The sequence below is a fragment of the Leptidea sinapis genome, chromosome 9 (genome assembly GCF_905404315.1).
Source record: "Leptidea sinapis chromosome 9, ilLepSina1.1, whole genome shotgun sequence".
NCBI lineage: Eukaryota > Metazoa > Arthropoda > Insecta > Lepidoptera > Pieridae > Leptidea > Leptidea sinapis.
In genome coordinates this window covers 7,076,630-7,100,762 of record NC_066273.1, presented here as the reverse complement: position 1 = coordinate 7,100,762, position 24,133 = coordinate 7,076,630, and the positions used below count along the sequence as shown (strand labels likewise).

The window sequence follows — 24,133 nt, the reverse complement described above, 5'->3', positions numbered from 1 at the left end:
GGGCCAATCCCGCGTGCGTGAGCAAATCCGCGTGACACTAAAAGCGCCCTAAGCAGTCAACTCCTGCGCATAGCGCGCTCTACAATAAGTAAGAGCGAGAGGGCAACACAACATTCATTTGACGTATGTGGTCGAATTAAAAGCTCTTTTATTTCATTAACAATAGACAGGGTGTCTGCTTTGAAGGAATTAAGTGTTTAGGTCCCGTATATGAAAAGTAAAGTGTGAAGAACTGTTTTTGATACTTTTTTGTTTTTACTCACTTACTTTAACTTTAATGTCATATAATTATAAATAAACATAAATTCATCAGTTCATTTGACTTTTAATACAAAAAAATGCTGTTTTGACAATTTGATCAAGCACAAAGTTCACGTTTGCTTTTTGAACAAAGAATTTCAATTTTAAATGCATCTTATTTAATTAATTACTTGACAAATAACTTTAAATAATATTGGGCCTTGGGTGATTTAAGTTACTTTGTTACCGTAGTAAATAAAAATAGTATTTCACTATCATCAAATATGATGATTATTTAAAAAGTACGACGTACCTACTAATATAAATATGCATTTCTTTACAGATAATAATTAACATGAATATAACTTGATAGACCACGTACTTTTGGCTACCGTTAAACTGACACGTATTAATTATCAACTGTTTCATTGTAATCATTTAAAAGATATACTTTAATTATTAATTTAATTATTCATTTATAAGCTATCTATCTACAGCCTCAGAATGTAATACTTAGGTGGTCTTATATAATAAATTCGTTGGAATATTGCATTCACAGATTTGTAATTAATATAAATAGCTCGTAATTTACTAATTTTAATAAATATTTTTCTAGTTTTCTCTTTACTGATAATTTTTGTAACACAAAGCATGCTATGTAATGTAATGTAATTGTAGGAAAAGTAAAATTTTATAATTAAATGCAATGTAATTATTAACACTGTAAATACTATTTCTTATGTTGGTGAACCATTAAATAAATATAAGCATCTAAATATTTTTTATGATATTCACATAGTGGTTGGGCCATTTGATTGTAAATGAACTAAATTTCATGGTGCCTTTCTATTTAATTAGTTAGCACACGAAGGGCCCTAATTAGGTCTAACAAACGACTATAATCCTTTTACAGATTTTTAAACTGTTATAATGCTGAATGACGATTGACCGAAAAAAAAGAACTATTAAATGCAGGCTACTATACCCACGCCTATACTTCTTCATCAAATGGAAGATTTTCTCAAAATTGGCTAGGTTTTCTGTCAAGAACAGGGTGGAGCGAAAGGTAAGTATGTTATTCTTCCATATTCCACTAGAGACAGGCAGGTGTTTATATGTTTGTACGACCTCATTAGTACTGAACTTCAATAGTCGAAATAAATTGGACATTATACGGTAAAACCATCGCAACCATGCAAACAAAGAAGTTTTGATTCTTCTTTCATTAATTCTTTGAATAAACGGTTTTTTTTTCTTCATCACACAAGTAACAGACAAATAGAATAGATAAGATAATTTTTCAAACTGCTCCATTCTTAATTCGTTTAAATTAATTGAAACTTTATTCAAATTAATTTTATTTTGTAACTATCAAGATTATTTATGCGTCTATTAAAATTTCTTCTATAAAAACACTCTCCAAGGCTTTTTGTATTGGAATTTGAGTATTAAGAATAATGTAATTTTTGTATTAAATTTACAGCATGCATATGCTCTTATTTCTTTTGGTAATTTATGAAATATTTTTACACACATACCATAACAGTTTTTTTGGTACTAAGTGGTTCTAATGTTGGGTATTCGAAGTCTAGTAGGATCACGCGATGGAAACAAAGAACAGTCGCCTAACCGAGTTAATAAATAAATTTTTTTCTTAAAAATAAACTACCCTCTAGTACATAAATTTCGTTAACAGTGTGTTTAAATTTAAAAATAGTGGTCTGGAGCTATCGAAGGGTCCTACACCGGCCACAGCTCTTTTTTGAGTCTAGTACTTTGTTTATGTTATCTATGTAACACTGAAAATGTTTAGAAAATGAAAAACGGCTTGATGTAGAAAGGTGCCAATACTTTTATTATTTTTCGAAGTAATCTCCGTTCCGCTCTACACATTGTCGCATTCGATGGAACCATTAAGAAAAGCAGTGGGCCCATTCTTCCTTAGGGGTCTCTTCTATGGCATTTTCGTACGCTTTCACTGCATCTTCAGGGCTCGTAAAGAGAATGCCTCGAATTTTATCTTTAGTTCTCGGGAATAAATAAAAGTCACAGGGCGCCAGGTGTGGACTGTGTATGGCGGATGACTCATTATCTCGACACCTGCCACAGTCAAATATTCAACAGTCCATTTTGCTGAATGCGCTGAAACATTGTCGTGGTGAAGCAGGATCCTGCTTCGAGGGCGCTGCTGTCGAATGTTTTCCAGGACAACAGGCAGACAGCGATTGACATACCAGTCTGCAGTAACTGTCCTTCCATCTTCTAGCTCAACTGTGGCGAAATGACCTTTCCGACCAAAGAATGAGGCAATCATCTTTTTTCCTTGACTTCTTCCTTTCTTTACCTTAGTTGGCCGATCCTCGAAAGGAAACACCCACTGAGCTGATTGTCTTTTGGTTTCGGGTTCGTAGCAAAATATCCAGCTTTCATCACCTGTGACGATGTCAATTACAGTATTTGAGTCACAGCCGTTTTACTTATCTAACATTTGGCGACACCAGTCCATGCGAAAGTGTTTCTGGTCGTCGGTTAAAGTATGGGGAATCCATTTGGTACAAATCTTTCTGACGCCTAAATGCTCGTGTAATATTTTTTGAACTTGACTCATACCAATGCCTAGGCTTGCCCGCATCTGCTGATAGGTCACTCTCTTATCTTCCTCTATCATGCGTCGCACAGCAATAATGTTATCTATAGTAGTTGTTGTTGTTGTAGCTGTTAAAGGAAGTCCCTCACGCCGATTATCATTGAGATTGCTACGTCCACGTTTAAACTCTTTTGAACCAAGAAATGCTAATCGCAGCCTATCATAGCTTTGTTGTTGAGTAAGCCCACAACGAAAGTCATAATAAATCGTTGACCGAAAATTTTCTCGCGTTAGGTTCATTTTCACGTGTAACAAGAGTTTTAGATTTGCCGCCACTTCACAAAAACAAATGACAAATGAATGCAATATACTACATTAGGTTACCAAAGAGTTCTAAAATTTAAATTCAAAAAAGTTTTTATTAGCAATGTTTCTAACTGGCCAGTTCTTAACATTTTCAGTGTTACCCACATAATATCACACCTTATGCAGGCATAGTATTTTTGCTACTTATAGCATGGACGACATCGAGGGAAGCAGCTTGTATAATATAACACTAACTGTAAATATTGTATGTCCCTGTATGGATAATATGTCGTATCGTTCCAACCCTTATGTAGGTTTTCTTGTATAATACTTGTTGATAGTGTTAATATCTGAATAAATGAATAACTTAGAATAATGATATAGTTATACACTATTTATATGTTTTAAAGATTGGGTTATATCGAATAAACAATTTGAATAATGTATGAGCTGAGGGCAAAAGCTATCGGTTATGTAATGCGAAGATTTGAAAGTCTAAGTAAAAGTGGAAACAGTAATCTACTGCGGTGTGGTCGGTTGTGACGCAAATTAGGCCTCGATCAAGGCTGTAGAGGTTTCACTCTCCATATTGTTTATTTTATATCATGCAACACCTTCCTGAGTATATATAGTACTATATTATAAAGTTGGTTAAAACCTTTAAGTACGCCTACCTTAAAGGCTGGCAACACATCCTTTGACACCTGTTGTTGCAGATGTCCATGGGCAGTTAAAAGGCATAAAAGGCGTTTATTTTCTCAAAATTGATTCCTTTAGAATTCTTTTTGATGTCATTTCTGATATATTAGATACTACTACTGCTTCGGAAACAAATAGCGCTCTGAGAGAGAAGTAGCGGCACAAGAAACTCTACCAGCACTCTTTTTATTGCGCTCTTTTTAATGAAACATACAATATTGTACTGTCAATGCTTTATTGTATTTTTGGAATGAAAGCGTCTTTAATAGCGTTGGACACTTTTTGGTAGGGGAAAATCTTATGGGTTGGCGTCACCGACATGCTCATGACTGGCCCACGCGATATATATAAATAATTAAAAAATATATTTAAATATATATAGATAGACACTTTTTGGATAGGTAAAATCTCCTGAGTTCGTCGTATCACCGAAATGCTTATAGCAGTATATCTGTAGCTATACAGCTGACGGTTTGTGCAACATAATGCTGTGTGTATCTTATAAGTGAAATTGAATGGATTTTTTAAAAATAAATTGAAATTAAAAAAAAGTGTGTAGGTACTTATGTATGCACGCAAGAAGTTATAGTTCTTTGGCCTAACAAAGCATAAATCCTTAAAATTATTTATTCCTCGTGCTGTTCTACGTTTGTACAAAGAACAATATTGTAAAAATCTTACAACGATGGATTTGACAATTAATTATTAAATAACAAATACGGCTGTATGGGCTTGAACCCTTTGCCTATCCAAACAATGGTCCAAACAATGGTCCAAACAAGAAACCAAATAAAAAAACGAATATCGCAAACATCAGAAAATTTTAGGAACCAACTTCACCCTGTTACTTTTGTGTTACAGTGATGCGCGCGCATCTTAAAATTTCACTCTAATAATTTTTTCATATTACGCAGAACTATAACTTCAATAAATTACTTGTTTATAAACATTACGAAATTTCAAATTATAATACTAAACCTTCTAAGTTTTCACTTCTATTAGCAGTTTCTACAACTGTCATATTTTAAAATGAAACAATAATTTAAAATTTGTTAAATAAAGTTAAAATTTGTTTCCTGCTAACTTTATTGAATATAATATTTGCATGAAAGTAACCTATTAGATAACTAACTGGCCCATGATCAGCATTTTTGCGAATATTTGTTTAACTTTCATTGATTTAAGTATATACGTATCGCAAGGAATGACTTTCAATTTTCTAGGTTCATTACGGCATACCTTATACACATACTAGCTGATGCCCGCGACTTCGTCCGCGTAGATAAAGGGTTTTTGAAATATAACAACCAAGTTTGTAATTGAAGATTATCTCATGTCCTAATTCAGTTCCTGTTCCCGTTTTCGCTTCCGTTGGCAACATATTATATGAATCCTATTTCGAGGAAGATTGCTATGGGAAATTAAACCTACTATTGGTACAGTTATAGCTCATCGAAGTGCATTTCAGTTATTCACAAATCCCGCGGGAATCAGGGTTTTTTCCGGGATAGAATGTAGCCTATGTCGTTTCTCAAGATCTAGTCTATCGCTTTTCAATAAGTAAATTTCATCAAAATCGGTTCAGTACCTCCGGAGTAAAAGCGTAACAAACAAACTTACATTCACCTATATAATATTAGTAGGGATAACATTTGTCGTTTGATCACATAGAAATAACGATACAGTCCATCGAAACTGTCACTTTCTTCGTTTTTATTTATTTAATTGAAATTTTATAATTACACTTTTTACATAATGATATATAACTTGCCAAACTTTATCTGTTTGTTAGCAAGTATAAAAATCTTATTCGAAGTGGTCTCCATTGGCTGCAATACAGTACTTTAAAAGTTGAGGCCAGTTATCAATAGAAGCACGCACTCTTTCTATGGGAAAATTCTTCACTGCCAATCGTACGGATTGTTTTAAGGACTCCAAACTATTTTGGAGTTTAGAGCAAGCCGTACTCTTTAAAACTGACCATAAATCATAATCCAGCGGATTAGGATCGGGACTAGACGACAGCTAGTCTTCAGTTCTGATAAAGTGAAATGTTCGTTTCCAACCAAGACTGCGTAGACCGAGCTTTATGACCCGGCGCCGAGGCTTGCTGGAAGTACCATTCTTGGTCATTGAACATGGTGTTGTTAAGGGGCTTCACTACCTTCTCAAAAATAGTATCTTGAAACACTTATGCCAATGTTCAATACCTTTTTCACAAAAGTATGGCTCAGTCACTCCTTCATAGCTAATACCCCACCAAACCATCACTGAAGTAGGATAGTGCCCACGATGCATTCTGTCGACAAATGGGGAAGCTTCCTTAGAGCTTTGAGCTTATGCGGTCCTTTTGTTTGTATTTTAACAATAATATGTTGCTCAATTGTAAAAAAAATCTCATCCGAAAACAAAATTTGTCTGTGACCTCCCTTTGCGTACCGCTTCAGTAGCTGTTTCGATTTTACCACCCTATTCTTTTTTAAATTATCAGTTATGAAATTACCACAACGTCTCTTATAGGCTAACTAAAAATAGAGGTAAACTAGAATTAACCTCTATTTTTAGTTTAAAAATTCATTTTTTTTGACGTTTTCACAGCTGTCATAGTCTATCTAGACGTATATGTGACATAAGGTACAAATATTGTATTTATTATTTGTATTATATAGAAGTTGATGAGTTATTGCCGATAATATTCAATTGAAGTCAAAATTGTTTTTAAAACGTTATTTGAATAATGTTATTAGACTATGAATTTACTTGAATTTGTGCTACGAAATAATTTGTTTAACTAATTTTTAATGGCTGGAAGCAAATGAACTGTCTCAACATCATAAAATTCCAGTTGGTTTACCAGTAGATTGAGCATTTCCGTTGAATATCTCCGGGTCTGATCATCACTGAGATAAGTATGTCAAGCCAACGCAAGTAAGCTCATGTAATCATACTCAATAATTAAAAACGTCCTGGATGCATTGATTGACTTATTAGAAGTCATATTATTTAAAAAAAAAGTGTGTGCATACTTATGTATGCACGCAAGAAGTTATACTCCTTTGGCGTAACAAAATTATTTATTTGTCGTGCTATTCTACGTTTGTAGAAAGAACAATATTGTAAAAATCGTGAAATAAATTATTGAATATTAACAAATATGGCTGTATTAGCTTGAACCCTTTGCCTGTCGTAATAATGGACGAAGAAACCAAAAAAACTAATAAATATCGCAAACGTCAGAAAATTTCTGAAAACTTTTATTTTTGGATGTCGCATGCGCGTGCAACGTAATAGTCAAAGAAGTTTATCTTCATTATGTAACATCAAAAAGGTACAAACGTCATTATGTTTTACTTTTATGTCAATGTGATTCTACAGTTATAAAACTATTTAAATATTCTCTTAATGTACTTTGGTTTGGTTTGGTCTTGTTACCAATGCTCTATATAAATAAAACAAAGAATCAATGTAATTTGTCAGAATTGTATCAAATGTTGTATTAATTGTTAATTGTCGATGTTTAAAATACACATTTTAATAACCAACTTCAACCTGTTACTTTTGTGTTACAGTGATGCGCGCGCATCTTAAAATTTCACTCTCATCATTTTTTCATAACGCGCCTAAAGAAGTATAAATTCAAAACAGTTGATTATTTCAATTCAAAAAATTTTCTTTTAGAAATTTTATTCCTCCAAAGAACCTGAAAAGAACGAGCGTAAAAAACTCAGTGCACTTGTTTTTTTTATTCAATTTCGTAGCAATAAAATTTATTATTTAAGCAGCCTGAGGGCGGTCACTCTATTTCCAATCTATCAGACAAAAGTCATTTATATAACATAAATAAGTTACCTTTACGATATACCTAAACGTTTTTAACAATTCTTTTGATTTTCGTAATACATGTGTTTTGAAAAGTTTTTGAAATCATGTTGGAAAAGAATATGCATCGCCCTACAAAATAGTAAGTAATTCAACTTTACCGAATATTAGGCATAACAAGTTTATATTTGTTCCTGGTTTAAACATTATGCTTATGACAGTTTCTAGAAAATTCGCCAAAGTGCTATGCCTTTAAGTAACCTTCAAGAATGTATTGAGAGGTAACAGTTGATAATTTACCCATTCTAAAAACAGATATCAGTATAATTCAGGCAATATGACAATACACACAATAACTTGTAAGTAAGTGGAACGAAGTGAAATTACTTCTTGCAATTCGGTTTGAATTGTGAAATATTACCAGATCTGAGAAATCTTACAATAGAGGTTGTTACTTGTGATAAGTATAGGCTCTGTTGAAAGCGGCAGCCGGCAGCCAGCAGGGGGCAATGGCAATAGACCTGTTATGTTCTTCGGATGGACAAGGGGTGACTTAAATGAGTCCACAACTACGCCTTTTGAATATGAGTGCTGGAATTCATAACGGTGTCAACTCAGTATCTGAAGATGAAGGTTTTTAACCAGTGTGTGTTGCGAGTGATGACTTACGGTACGCAGACGTGGTCGCTAACTATGGGCTTTATGAGAAAGCTCATGGTCGCTCAGAGGGCAATGGAGAGGGCTATGCTCGGAGTTTCCGTGCGAGATCGAATCAGAAATGAGGAGATCAGTATGAGAACCAAAGTCACCGACATAGCCCAAATGATTGCGAAACTGTAGTGGCAGTGTGCAGGGCACATAGTTCGACGGACAGATGGTAGGTGGGGTAGAAAAGTCTTGGAATGGCGACCACGTACCGGAAGTCGTAGTACTAGTATGCCCCCGTCAAGATGGACCGACGATCTGGTCAAGATCGCCGGAACACGTTGGATTAGGGCAGCACTGCAGGACCAATCGTCGTTGAGGTCTTTGGGGGAGGCCTTTGTACAGCAGTGGACATCTTCCGGCTGATAATGATGAATGAAATGGCGTCAACCCAGGGTTACAAGTTATAAGCACGATTGGAGAAATGCCATCCGGCCCGCTCGACTTCCTGACGTCCAACGAAAACAGAGCTCGCTCAACAGTTCTCTGTCTGAACTTTACTTAATACTTAGCTCTGTGGTGTAGTCGGTGGTGTTTTTCCGTCTTCACCAAGAGTTGCAATTAATTATTTATGATTGGGTTTTCTTTTGACATAGATCTTAATAATATTTAAAAGTGTACAAACAGCGCCGAACAATAGGTAAGCTCGCTCTATCACTCTAAGGCTGACTAATTTATCCACTTACTATAAACATATTGGAAATTTTACGATCAACAAAATGACAGCACTAAGCAGGACAACTTTAAAACTTGAGATTAATTATGAGATACCATCGCGTTAATTAATGTAAATTGTACGTTTAAACCTTATTAGGACAACGAGTTTTCCCACATGATGCGTTAAGCCTTTTACGACGCTGCATAGCGTATAGTAAGAAAATGTTAGAGATGATAATTTTCTGCTTTCTCCGCATGTAGGGAAAGTCAAGAATGCATAATATTCTTTTTACTAGAGTCAGTTTTCTAGAGTGTTAATGAATAATTACTAAAATAATATCAGAAACTAGATGTTTCGTAATTTTTGTACTTTTCAAGGTACTATCGAAGATGCTTTATATGCAATCAAATTGCAAGATACAAGTGTGTTACCGTTTTGGATCTGATTGACCAAACATGAACTATTATTATGAAGTTAAACACAAAAAAAATATCTCCAGTACATTATCAATTTCGGTTTGAATTTTGCGCCATCTGTTAGAAACACTGTATACTACTTGATAACAATAGAAAAATGTATATTATTAGTACACGTGTATGGTAACAGATGGCAGCATTATACTAAACCAAGGATTTTTTTCCACTCAACAATAGATGGCGCTGCATTGAACTTACCTTCCATAACGTATACAATGCTGCCAACGTCGCCTTCCTTTATGATAACACTCCCGGCTGCATATTCTACCGGATACATACAATCGACTATTTCTCGTATTTGTGTCATTTCCAAATTTTTCATAAAATCGTTGTCCAGAATAGCACTCTTGATAAGCTCCCGCGATCTGTAAAGAAAAATATAAAATTAATTATTATTAATCTATCTAAAAAAGTATTATAATATGTAACCCACAAAAAGTTTTTTCATATATTATATTATACTTGGATTACAAAGTAAAGGAAGATTCTGGATTGGTAATTGTAACACAATTATTTATATCTAAGACGTATATAGAAGTATATAAGAGTAAATTCGATAAGTATATGAAATTAAAAAAAAGATAAATAAAGCACTGTATGAACAGATCAGACAGTTGACTGATGTGAATACAGCTCATTTGTTCTATTTTGTGTATTTCCATAACATTATGTCATTGTTATTGTGGAATAATGCTGCGCATGATCATAGCATTATTGTGCTCCAAAAGGTGGCTATTAGAGCAATTTATAATATACGAACAAGAGACTCACTTCGGGAAACATTCAAGTTGATTAACATCCTAGCCCTTCCTCACACTACATAATATATTATATGAATTTAATGTATTTAGAAAATACATAACCGAATTCAAGAAAAATTGTGATTAAATTCATTTAATTCAAGAAGAAAGAATAAACTGTACGTGCCATTACTTAGGTTAGGTACGGGTGCCCTCCTTCATAGGTCCTGGTACAAAATTTTACAATAAAATACCAGACAGTATACTAGGACTCACTGAGTACAAATTCAATAGATATATTAAGGTTTCTATCACAATGAAGGTTTACTATAATATATAGTAGATTATGTAGAGAATAATGATGCATGGTTCATGTCTGGTTCTGCGCAGGCCACTTTAAATTGTATAATATGACATTAAATAGGCTAGGACTTTCTTCTCCCCGTGTCAAAGCCCCTTTACGAAATGATGTACCAAGTGTTGTTGCAATATGGTCCTATTGATAAAAAATAACTTGGTGGCCCTAACTCAAAACTTATGTAAATAAAATTAATTTTATTTGTAATATGATTTAAAATTAATTATATAATAAACACAATTTTATACATAACTATATAAATTATACGACTTTTACTGCGTGTACCCTAACTTATTTGTTAAATAAATCACGTCAAAATCGATACTGACACCTATCGGAGAATAGCCGCAACAATCAGACAAAAAAAAATTGCCACTAAGTATAAGTACCAAACATTTAAATGTGCATTTAGTAAAATGCTATTCATATTCATGTTCATATTTATTTATTTGTTATTAAATAGGGTGGTACAAATTTTGGTCTTAGAATAGCTTAAAATATCTCCTATTTTGCCATTACCAATAGCATTCAAACTTTTTTATAGCATGCTAAATTTTTATTACAATACACATTAAATTATTTTATATTTATACAAAATTATAATTTGATATAATTAAATTCAAGATAAGAATAATCCAATTAGAATGCAATGTCAAAATCCTTTACTCTTTGTGGTCAAAAAACTCTTCTAGAGAATAAAATATGTTTTGAAGAAGCCAACTGTGTAAGGCTACTTTAAATCTTGAAAAAGGTAACAACTTAATTGAATCAGGGATCTTATTGAAAATGTTCATGCCCATCGAGAAGCAATTTTTCTGAAATAACTAACCTATCAGCTTTCCTTAGTCAAAGTCAAGTTCTTTATTTGCCAGAAACATTGACAAGTAAAGTTGTTACAAATTTAAAAGCAGGCACATGTTTCGTCTTGACAGACATGCAAATATTTTTTTGGTTTCACTTCACAGTATTATAAACCTAACACAAACAATAATTACTGCTACACTTAATTTAATCAACGTAAAGCCTACTAAAAGACCCTGCAATACACATTTACAATAATAAATGAAATGCTAAGATATAATGTAGTAAAAGTAATCACAACAAAATAATATAATATTATTGGTAAAAATAGTATTGGTGCCAGTTACTACTTCGTTTGATAACATTCATTTATTGAATAAAAACAATATTTTTAATAGTGTTAATAATTAAAATTTAAATCTATTTAATACTGTCACCTCTCTTATTTATTTTGGCAATTTATTAAATATCTCTACACACATAGCATGACAGTTTTTTTGGTACAAAGTGGTTTTAATGTGGGGTACTCGAAGTCTAGTAGGATCACGCGATGGAAACAAAGAACAGTCGCCCATTCGAGTGAATAGATTTGAATTTTTCTTAACAAATAAGTATTCAAGTACTGTGGGTCATATGTTTTTGCTGTAAGTATAGCGCACTGTGATTTTTCTTCACAAATTTTGCCATTTCGTAAATGTATAGACCGTTTATTATTACTTACACATTCACATTAGAAACAGTCTAACAGGCAATATAATTAATGTGTATGTTATATAGAATAATCTAGCAGCAATATGAATGTTAATGACAATAACCTCTAAACTAAAACGAATAAACTCCATTAATTGCAATCAGGCCGAGCCCAGACTCGTACTTGGTCCTCGAGTTCACTCGCATTAATGTAGCAGTATTATAATTAATTACTAGTTGTTTAGACAAGGCTATATCAGTTATAGTTGCAGTTTTTGTGTCAAAAATGTCAAGAGGCTGTCCACAGGTAGAACATACCTAGGGTTACCCGAATGGCCCCATACGAGAGAGAGAGTTGGGTCGAGTTAGTAAGACTTTTGTTGGGCGATGTATTTACTTCTACAATATGATCCCAGAAAATGTACAAAACAAATGCGTTACGAAATTTAAAAGAATTGTTAAAAAACGTTTGTGTGGGAAAGGTTATTATAGCATAAACGATTTTCTTAATGTAACCACGGACTGGGAATAAAGCGAACACCCTCAGGCTCTTTAATTATAAATGTTTATTGTACGATATTACATTGTAATCCATATTTTATATTAAAAAAAAAAACAAAGTCCGCTGAGTTTCTTGCGCCCATTCTTCTCAGGTCTGAGGCAGTCTCTTTTGAATGGGTGGTAGATTTTGACGTTCAAGAAGTGATTTTAAATCCTATTTTGAATAAAAATTTCATTTTTTTTATTGTCTAACCGATAGTTGCAAAAAGCATTCTTAAATTTAATGTTTGAATAATAATATTGCCACACTTTTACACAAATTACCTTGCCCCAAACTAGGCATAGCCTGTACTATGAGTAAAAGACAACGATATATTTAATATAATATACTAACTTAAACATACATAAATAGATATAAACGTCCATGACTCGGAAACAAACATCCATATTCATCATATAAATGATTGCACCTACCCGGATTCGCACCCGGGACCTCTAGCTTAGTAGTCAGGGTCACTAATCATTCGGCTATATGTTTCATTAATAATCACTTTCTTTTTCATTTTGACAGTAAAAGATAGCATGTGATTTATTGGAACATTAACTTTTAGGATGCCTTCTGCAGGAATCGGTAAACAAACAGATTCAGATGAGTATCAGATCTGAACACAATTCTTTTTCAACCGACTTCAAAAACAAGTTGAAGGTCTCGAACAAAAATTTTGAGAGGCAATACAACTGTGCTCGTCACTTTGAGACATAAGATGTTAAGTCTCATTTGCCCAGTAATTTCACTAACTAGGGCGCCCTTAAGACCGAAAGACATTAATGCTTAAAAATTAAAAATTAAAGGTGCCGTTGTGGTGCGCATAAACTAGCCGGCATCCTGTGCAAAGGAGCAACTTGAAACTCAACATGATTTAGTAAAATAAAAACATTTACAGTTATTTTCTTTAAATCAACAGCACATGAGAACGAGACTGTAGTATTACGAATAATATCTGACATTATATTACAAGTACAGAAATAAATAAAACATTCTTTATCATGTTAATTGTGATAGATTAGACAGATATACATATTTTATACATAAGAGATTTAAAATATGATCCTACTGACGCGCATATTTTTTCCATACCAACAATAGATTACTGTATTTAAAGATCATTATACTTTTCATCATATTACGTGATACTAGGCCGAAAACGCTGATTAAAACAAAAAAAATATAGTCTCGATATAAAAATAAAATCAATGAGCAAAAAATAGTGTGTGCTTATGTATGCACACAAGAAGTTATACTTCTTTGGCCTAACCAGGGGTAGAGGTGGGCGTTATAACACACAACACATTATATATTACAATATATTTTTACAACAGTATAACACATTATAAAATTTGTCACTAGACTGTTACAATATTAAAATTATATAAATTATTTCCATACTATTAAAATTCGTTTGAAATTTAATTACAGCGCCATCTATATACACGAGCGGAAAGTAGTGCGTTTGTTTTATTAAAAAGTTTTGTAAATTTAATGTTTTTCAACAGATGGCCCTTTTTCTAATTCGCTTTAGTAATTGCTTAGTATTTAAAGTAATATGAACACTTGCCATATCACAATAAAAGCTATTTTTACTTGCGACAAACAAATATAAAATTATAACACTGTTGTTTTAGATTGAAAAGTATTGTAAACACTCTTGCTATAAACATAAGAGCTATTTCTACTTGCGATGAGACGAAGATAAAGAATATTTCGGATAAAACAACACTTTCATTCATTATATTTCCAATGAGAATCATCATTTGCGAGTTTTTAAATTGACAAACTGCTAGTTGTGTTTTGAAAAGTATTATTATCATTTTGAAGTAAAATGTTTGTGAAAACTATGGTATGAATAGTAAATTAAGTGGATATGTGTAATATATAATACGTCTTGAGTTATTTTTATTTTTTTATGTAAATAGACAAGTGTTAGTGTAAAAATAAAAGTTTTGTGAATAGTGTAAATATACGTTTAGTTAATAATTTCTTTAACTCATTAGTCGATTAGATTGTACATTGTAGGTACACAGACCTACACAGAACAAAAAGCTTTCTAAAAAGCACAACAAAAAAAATACCATCTACCTAGTACTTAGTGTTAAAGTAATTATTCCTCTTCAAATATGTTATATTATAACACTAAATAACTTCAAACCACAACAACAACTATCAGCGTAAATAATTTCGATTAAAATTTATAACATCTAATATATATTATAACAGTTTACAACAACAGTTAGAAAAATATAACACAACAGTATAATTCATTGAAAAATTTTAACAGTTTAGACCACCTCTAACCAGGGGTGGGACAGACGCCTTATAGTGACGTTTTCAGAAGACTGTAGTGCCATCTGTTATCTGGCCCGAAAATGAAAGTTTTGTCAGCTATCACTCGCTTTGAAACCTTTCAACTTTTCTTTAGTTGTGTCACTGCCCACTGGTCATAAAATGGTGGCTACTTCTAGCGTTTGCGCATGAATGTAGCTCTCGTGTTCCATTTTGCATATGTACACTACTAAATCTATCCTTTAAGTTCTATGTTGTGGCAAAATTAAATAACTAACTCTACGCGCAATTTCAACATGGTAAAAAATTTCAGTACCAACGTAAAAAAGGAGTTAGTTATTTAATTGCGTCACAACATTAAAAATTAATTTTATAATTTCGAGCTTTTACACAAATTACCTTGCCCCAAACTAGGCATAGCCTGTACTATGAGTAAATGGCGCTAGTTTTCAAATAGACAGCTCATAATGCGTAGAGAGGGCTCTCTTTTCCCTATATATTATTATACTCTTTGGGCCTAACGAAGCAAAAATCATTAAAATGATTTATTCTTCGTGCTATTCTACGTTTTTAGAAAGAACAATTTTGTAAAACTCATGCAAAGATGGCTTTGACAATTCATTATTTCATAATGAATACGGCTGGATGCTTGAACCCTTTGCCTGTCTTAATAATTGGACGATGACGAATGACGCAAATGTCAGAAAATTTTAGCAACCAACGTCAACCTATTAGTTTTGTGTTACAGTGATGCGCGCGCATCTTAAAATTTCATAATTTTTTCATAACGCGCCTAAAGAAGTATAACTTCAATAAAACAAATATGTAACCTATATTCAACGAACAATACTATTGTTTGAAACAAGCCATCACATGTATAACATTCGAGTCATGCACAGCCGAAGGCGAGGACATTATATAAGTTCGAATGCAATACCAAATGTGTCTCGAGTGAAGGCACACAGGCTAACACATGTTGACCTCCAACTGACAGCCTACAGCACCATGTGAGAGAAATTCACACTGATTGATGAATAGCAACACAAATACTGCACAGTACATATTTATAATAAAAGATTTATGTGATATTGCGATCGCTTTGAATGAAATATTGATGTAATTACTTTTAAAATGGTAGAAATATGACCTAAATACACTATTTAGATCTCAGCAATAACACTCGATTGTAAATCGCGCTTAGATACGCTGCAATTGCAAATATTATCTTACACGTCAAAGATTGATATAAATTTGTATTTTGCAACGAATATTGATTTAAAATATAAAATTTGAGTTAATGCTATATGTATATATAGAACGCCATTGCTATCTACGTTTTTTTTTTAAATAAGGGACGAGACTAGCAGGACGTTCAGCTGATGGTAATTGATACGCCATTACAATGCAGTTTTGGATTTTTCAAAAATCCTGAGCGGCACTACAGTTGCGCTCGTCACCTTGAGACATAAGATGTTAAGTCTCATTTGCCCAGTAATTTCACTAGCTAGGACGCCCTTCAGACCGAAAAACAGTAATGTACACATTACTGCTTCACGGTAGAAATAGGCGCTGTTTTGGTACCCATAATCTAGCCGGCATCCTGTCCAAAGGAGCCTCCCACTGGTGCTACTAATACAATTCAAATGAAATATTGCTTTTTCCAGCAGTGAACTTTTTTTATCAACGATTTTTGTAAATTTTTACTTACTTACTTATGGGTATTTTGACTAGTTTCATCTCATTACCCTGATCCAAAGACGAAAGTTTAATTAGGTACTATTTATTCAGAATTCTGATGTAAAATCTAGTTGATACTATTTACTAAAACTATTCAAATGAAATGTTGCTTTTTCAAGCAGTGAAATTATTTTGTCTACGATTTTTGTAAATTTACTTTACTTACTTATGACTTTTGGATATTTTGACTAGTTTCATCTCATTATCCTGATTCAAGGACGATAACGGCTCAGCGGATATAGCTGTCCTCTTCAGCCTGGGTTCTCCTAATGGAAGTATTCTTGTATTTTCTAATCCCGGAGTTCTGATCACCAAACATTCATCTTCCACCTCAACACCACTTCTCTGCATATCTATCATTTGTCTAGTCAACGGTTTGACAACTTGACGGAATTTGTCAATCTCATTCTTCAAATACCGTATCGTCGTATCTCGCTCGTCTATATCATTTTCAAGCTTCGCTATGATCTTATCCCTTTTTTTCAGCTCTTCTGTCTTCTCTAACACCAGTCTCTTTAAGTCCATATACTTCTTTTCCAGTTTATAATAATGGTCCACTTTACACTGAGTCGTATGTGTATGAGACATTTTATCACTGTTACGAATTCAAACCACTTTAAACTACACTTTGCTAAGTAATACACTTGACTGTAAAGAACAGGTTAGACAATGATGGTTATGTTTTTAATTCAACATAACGTATATAGGAATCACCTTGTAGTAATAAACTGCTATTAATGTACATTTGCTATCAGCAGTATCATCGATAGGAAATGATAATGGAGGGTATGTAATCCACTTACATTTTTTAGAACAACAGTAAAAATATTTCGTTATTATATAATTTTTTATTTTACACTTTAACTAGGGGCTCACATTGTACGCACCCAATATGATTTTAAAAAATACATTTAAATATTTGCTGAACATCTCGTCAAAAATAGAAAAATTTTATGAAGTTTAATGCAACCTGCAAGAGAGGCAAAATCAATATGCAGAACACTAAAGTGGCGATGGATAGGACATATGTTAAGAGAAAAACAAGATAAATGGACAAAAATAATAACCGACTGGTATCCAAGAGATGGTAGTAGAAGAAAAGGGCGACAAACTAAACGCTGGGAAGATGAAGTAAAAAGAGTAGCTGGACCTAAATGGATCCAAATAGCGAAAGACACAGAGGCGTGAAAATCTTTAGAGTATAAACAAATAAATTTTATAGTTTATTCTATTATCTTTTAGTTCTATCCATATAAGCATAAAACAATGAAATGGGCATACAGGTCGTTGTCAACGGTTTTTGCTCGAACCCGAAGCCCGTGAACGCTGGAGTGCCCCAAGGCTGTGTGCTATCTCCTACACTGTTTCTTCTGCATATCAATGATAAGTTGGACGCCCCCAACATACATTGCTATGCAGACGGCAGCACTGGTGATACCGTATACACGGGCCATGCAGGTCTCTCTCGGGAAATCGTCGACGAGAAACTTGTGTCTTCTATCAAGTCCTGAGAAGGTCGCGGAATAGGATAAATTGAACCATGTTCAATTTAACCCCCAGAAGACTCATGTTTGCGCGTTAACCACAAAAAATAATCCCATTTCTCGTATCACCGCTCTTCAACAACACGAGAGGTGTGAAAGCCTCGCCTAGTATCTGAATACTGGGTCTCGAAATCTCGAGCGATTGCCAATTCCGCGGTCATCTGGAAGGTAAAGCCAAATCGGCTCCGAAGAAGCTGGGTGTCATTAATAGAGCACGGCAATGCTTCAAACCAGCCCACATTCTAGCGCTCTACAAAACGCAGGTCCGGCCATATATAGAGAATTGCTGTCATCTCTGGTCTGGTGCACCCCAGTATCAGTTCGATCTATTTGACCGCGTGCAACGCAGATAATGTAAGCATTTTAATCAATAATATTTTAAGAGTAATTAGTTTATCGTAATATTCTTAATTATCATCAGATACCACGGCGTCATGCGTCTACCTGAATGTAGGTACATGCAATAGTAATAAATATATCAATTCTAAAAATATATTCAGCTTGATTAAATTTAATTGTTCTTGATTGATAAGATGTTTAGTTGCACAATGATGATATTACTTAACTGAAGTTTTATAACTATAATAATAATAATTATATATTGACACACTTTTACACAAATTATCTTGCCCCAAACTAGGTATAGCCTGTACTATGGGTACAAGACAACGATATATTGAATACAATATACTCATATACACATACATAAATACTTATAATGATCCATAACTCGGAAACGAACATTCACATTCATCATATAAATGTTTGTACCTACCGGTATTCGAACCCGGGACCTCTAGCTCAGTAGGCAGGGTCACTAACCAATGGGCTATATGGGTTGTCAACTGTGTATATTATATCCTTGTGTCAACTCAATGAAGCTTTAAGCTTTATTGAAAAGGTTATCAAGTCACTGTAAATGATATCTACAAAATATTTAGGACACAACGACATGTCTTTCAAATAAATTGTTTTGTTATGTGTTGTATTTATGCAATAAACTTGAGTCATGCTACAGAGGAGAGTAACATTTGGTCACTTTTAATATTTTTTTTACAAATCTACTTAAAATAATAAAATCGTCACTAAGTTGATCATATATATGTTTGAATTGCTGTGTTTTACAAACAATACCGAACCCAAAATAGTATTTAGTACAATTTTTCTCTATTTGTATGTTGGTCTGTATATTGTATGTCCGGGCTAAACGCAAGAACAACCGATTAAATTTAATTAAATTTGCTGAATATCAAAAAGGGTTCGGAATAACATATACATAATCCTCAGCTCTTAAAATATTTAAATAATACATATAAATATTATCTGACACCCAAAAGTGGATTATCATTTTTAAGGCCTAAAAAAGACAGTATAACAACAAGATTGTATTCGGACAGATGCTTGTTAATATATATATATATATGTGTGTGTGTTTGTCGGTGTGTGTGTGTGTGTGTATGAGTGTGAAGGTGGGAATGTGGGTAAGTCTGTGTGTATTAGTTTTAATGTGATAAAAACACAGGATTTAAATAAACCTAACTAACATGAAGTTAACTGTCTTAATAATAATAGTATCATGCTAGATGTAGGTTCACGCGGACCACATCGCGGGCAGCAACTAGTATATAGTACACAAATAAAATTTGAAAACAAAATATTATGAACGACACGGGACTCGAACCCACGACCTCTGGCGGTCCGTGCCAGTGCACTGCCAACTGAGCTAACCGTTGGAGTGACGTATCGTCATAAAATCTTGTATTCTCTGTTCTACTCTCAGGTTGTGGCTCATCTGATCAATTTTTATTTGTGTATTAATCCTAGAAGTGAGGTTTATCACTTTAAAAACATAACAAATTGTTTAGATTTACAAGAGCGACATCTCAAGGCAACTTCTAATATGCAAATATTGGGGTTGAGCAGGTTATCAACTGTAAAGTAGATCCTGTAGATGAAGCCACAACTTGGGAGTTGAACAAAGCATACAAGATTTTATGACGATACGTCATATATATATCTCGATAATACTCGAACGGTTAGCTCAGTTGGCAGACCACTGGCACGGAACGACAGAGGTCGTAGGTTTGAGTCCCGCATCGTTATAATTTTTTTTTTCAAATTTTATTTGTGTATTAATCCTAGAAGTGAAGGTTATCACTTTAAAAACATAACAAATAGTATATAATATTCAAATTCAAATATTTTCAAAAACTACCACCCATTGCAAAAATAATGCCTCAGACCTGACAAGAATGGGCGCAACAAACTCAGCGGGCTTTTTTTCCATCAAAAAATATGTTAAAAAAGTAATATTGTACAATTAAACTTATTATTTAATAGCCTGAGGGCGGTCGCTCCATTCCCAATTTGTTGCATCATTAAGAAAGTCATTTATGTTATAGTAACCTTTACCACACAAACGTTTCTTAACAATTCTTTTGAATATCTTAAGACTTTTGTTTTGAACATTTTCTTGGATCTTATTGTAAAAGCACATACATCACCCCCACAAAAGAATTACTTACTCGACTTAGCCGAGTAGTAGGCATAATTGATAAAAGAGTTACCTTGTAGATTGTCGGACAGCGGAGTCTTATTAAAGGGTTTCCGTTGGTATTCATTTGAGTAGGTACGGAACACAAAACAAGGAAATCATTGTACTAAACCTAATAATAATGCATGACTATTTCCATTTTCTTATCATTCCTATGATACCTTATCACGTGGTATCTGACATTCATCAATCTATTACTTGAAACGTATGTTACAGGTAAATAACATTAGATTACGAGTCAGTTTTAAACGAGCCTCTGGTGATGACCTAGACATGTATACCGCGTCTTGGACACATGCCCAAGGCGTTATGTGAAACTGGAAAATTTATTTATTTTCAAACTCTATCATATCGCTACTAGAGATATCATTAAACTTGCTTGTATAACTCTTTGGAAAATTTTCGAATGGAATCTGACAACAATGCCAGATGTGTGAAACTGGAAAATTTATTTGTTTTCAAACCGTTTCATCGCTTAAAGAAATATATTATTAAAAATGGCTCTGTCGTTAATCCTACTACTCCACAGCTGAAATGTAAGTGATCCGACAGCCTGGGACTAGATTATGTACAATAATGTATATTTCATAAAAAATATCGCAAAAAAAGTATGCTGGGAGAGTTTCTTGCGCCTCTTCTTCTCTTTCAGAGCGCCATTTGTTTCCGAACCGGTAGTAGTGTCTAGTATATTAGAAATGACATCAAAAAGAATTGTAAAGGAATCAATTTGGAGAAAATAAATGCATTTTATGCCTTTATTGGACTGTCTATTTTGCCCATTGTCAGATGTGTTTATTTAGTGGAATGTGTGTACTTTGGGTGCCCAACATAATTAATATGTTATGTTTTATAAGATCAGCTTGGATTATTATCCATGTCGTACATGTATCACTTCTAGTGACTGTTTACACCTTGTAAGGTTTTCCGATCGAGTATTGTACAGTTTTAGATTAAGGATTGGTCTCCGCTGCGTTCCAACTAGATACCGCAGGCGTAGTCGCAAATTGCGGCAATTAATACTACGCCCAAGTGGTCGTACTCGAGCCAGTCACGAACAATGTGTGACGTTGACGTGCCACATGTTCTGTTAAACTTTGCTTATAATTGAAACTAAAGGTTGCATAGTAAAACTTTGTAAAAATAATACTACAAGAAAGACAAAGATCACATATCATCAGAAATTATTTTGTATTTCATTAATTACTATTTAAAATAACACGAAGTGTATGTTACAAAATTTTAAAGATGCCAGTGTCTTAATGTCACGCACACAAACATCTTACAGTTACTGTAATAAAAAAGCTTGGGTAGTTGCTGTATCTAAAAGTTTGAAGTTTTTTACTTGTAGTGCAGTGGAGACCAATCATTAATGACAACCTGTATAGCCGAGTGGTTAGCGGTCCTACCTACTAAGCTAGAGGTCCCGGGTTCGAATCCCGGTAGTTGCAAGCATTTAGATGATGAACATGTTTGTTTCCGAGCCATGGATGCTTAAATGTATTTATGTATATTTATATGAATATATGTATGTTTAAGTAAGTGTATTGTATTAAATATATCATTGTCTTGTAACCCATAACACAGGCTATATATGCTTAACTTAGGGCAAGATAATTTGTGTAAAAAGTGTGTCAATATTAATCTAAGATCACAGTATTAGAAGGACTAATGTCAATTTAACAGGCAATTTATTTGTTGAAAGACCAAATGTAACTGTTATTATTTTAATAAACATCTTATAATCATAATATTATGCAAGCACAATTTTATTTCACCACGACACAGCCTGCGGCGCAGATATGATAGAGATAATTAATTAATCAATCTTTTACAACACCTATAATAAGTGGAGCCGCGTTTGAAATATGACTATTGATTTGTCAAGATCAACTTCAAAGATTTGCGAACAAGACTAATATCGCCATGGCCAAGCAAAAAACCTTAGAGCTAATTGCAATAAAAAAATTATTAAGTTAAGCACACTTAAGTTTTCTTATGAGAAAAAGTGACATTCATAGGTTCGTGACGATCTCGTGAAATATAAAAAAAAATATTAAATTTATTAAAAAAAAAAATAGTATATCCATACATATTACAAAGCAAACGCTCTCGTCACTTTGAGACATAAGATGTTACCAACCTAGTGGTACTCAGTTACCGGGCATCCTGTACAAAGAAGTCTTAAGCTGGTAAAATATGATCTTTTACAAATAAAACTATTTACAAATAAAATTAAATAATTAATAATATTAAAAGTTAATATGTAGTATGCGAATGTGTAGCTTCTTGCTATTTCAAAATTAATTTAATATTAATTCCTAATGGCTTTATATTCGATATACTAATACGTACTGTGAACTGGTCACGTCTCTAATCTCTTTTGTTTACGAAGTAATGAGTAATTTGTATTTAAAAAAAAACATTAATTTTTAAGTTTTATATTGCACCCAGAAACATAATTATAAAATTGTATAAAACCAAAATAGTTATAAATCTCCGTAATTTCCCCACCAAGATTCTTTTTGCAAATTTGACCATGACTTTACCATTTAAACTTAATCAGAAAGTAAATGTTATCGAAGGCGAATTATCTAAAACCTAGATTAGCTTCTTTGCTCCCGAGTGACGTCATGTGACGTGTGCTAAGCCCGTTTTAGCCAAAGTTGACAGAGTACAGACACCCGCTATTTATGGTTGTTGACGTTATCGCTGTGATAGCGACACCGGCAAAACGACCGAAACCATTAACTAAATCGCCACGTGATTTTGTCATCGGCTTAACAACAATTTTAATGTTAACACGTTTGAATATATTTTGTTAATATTTTGGATTTGGTATATTGTATAACAATGAAATACTATTTTAAATGGAATACGAGCTCAAATGGGCATGCGGATGTCCCATAGAAATTCAAATAATAAGGAACTAGAAGGGATATAATCGCGTTAAACATTGCTAGTTCATCAACCTATAGGCGTATATATATAGGCGTAGTCGCCCCGCAAGGAATTGGCACTTATTATATTCCTATCACCTCCTAATTCAGATTTTATGTGGTGGCCATACAGTAAGAGAAAATCACCGCCCATACTTTTCTACAACTTGAAAGGTTTTGATTTCATTACTGTCGTGCATGCGTAAATCGTGTAGTAAAAACTGAATTTTTAGCTTAGTTGCTTAGAAATAAAACTAACGTGGCATCGTAAACGAATATCAGAATCTCTTTTTTTTACTAAGCTAATAAAATAAAAAGCGTTTTATTTCGAAGAGAGGAATAATGAACCCATGATAAAAAATATAATCAATAACAAACATAAAACTGATCAAAATTATCTTTCCTTTTAGAAAATGTGCCTCAGCAGCGTGACCTTTGGCA

General features: G+C 33.4%; 1 protein-coding gene across 2 annotated transcripts in view; it reads right to left on the bottom strand.

Moving 5' to 3' along the window:
* Positions 1 to 24,133, bottom strand: part of LOC126965933 (cGMP-dependent protein kinase, isozyme 2 forms cD4/T1/T3A/T3B) — a 200,210-nt gene that overhangs the window by 66,165 nt on the left and 109,912 nt on the right. The window contains exons 1-2 of one of the 2 annotated variants that reach the window (XM_050809731.1): positions 16,825 to 17,083; positions 9,689 to 9,855 (exon numbers count right to left, since the gene is read on the bottom strand). In XM_050809731.1, coding sequence (XP_050665688.1) covers positions 9,689 to 9,855; positions 16,825 to 17,018 — 361 coding nt within the window. In that variant the 5' untranslated portion in view covers positions 17,019 to 17,083. Of the gene's footprint in view, positions 1 to 9,688; positions 9,856 to 16,824; positions 17,084 to 24,133 lie in introns of those variants that run through there. The other variant, XM_050809730.1, reaches the window with a different exon arrangement.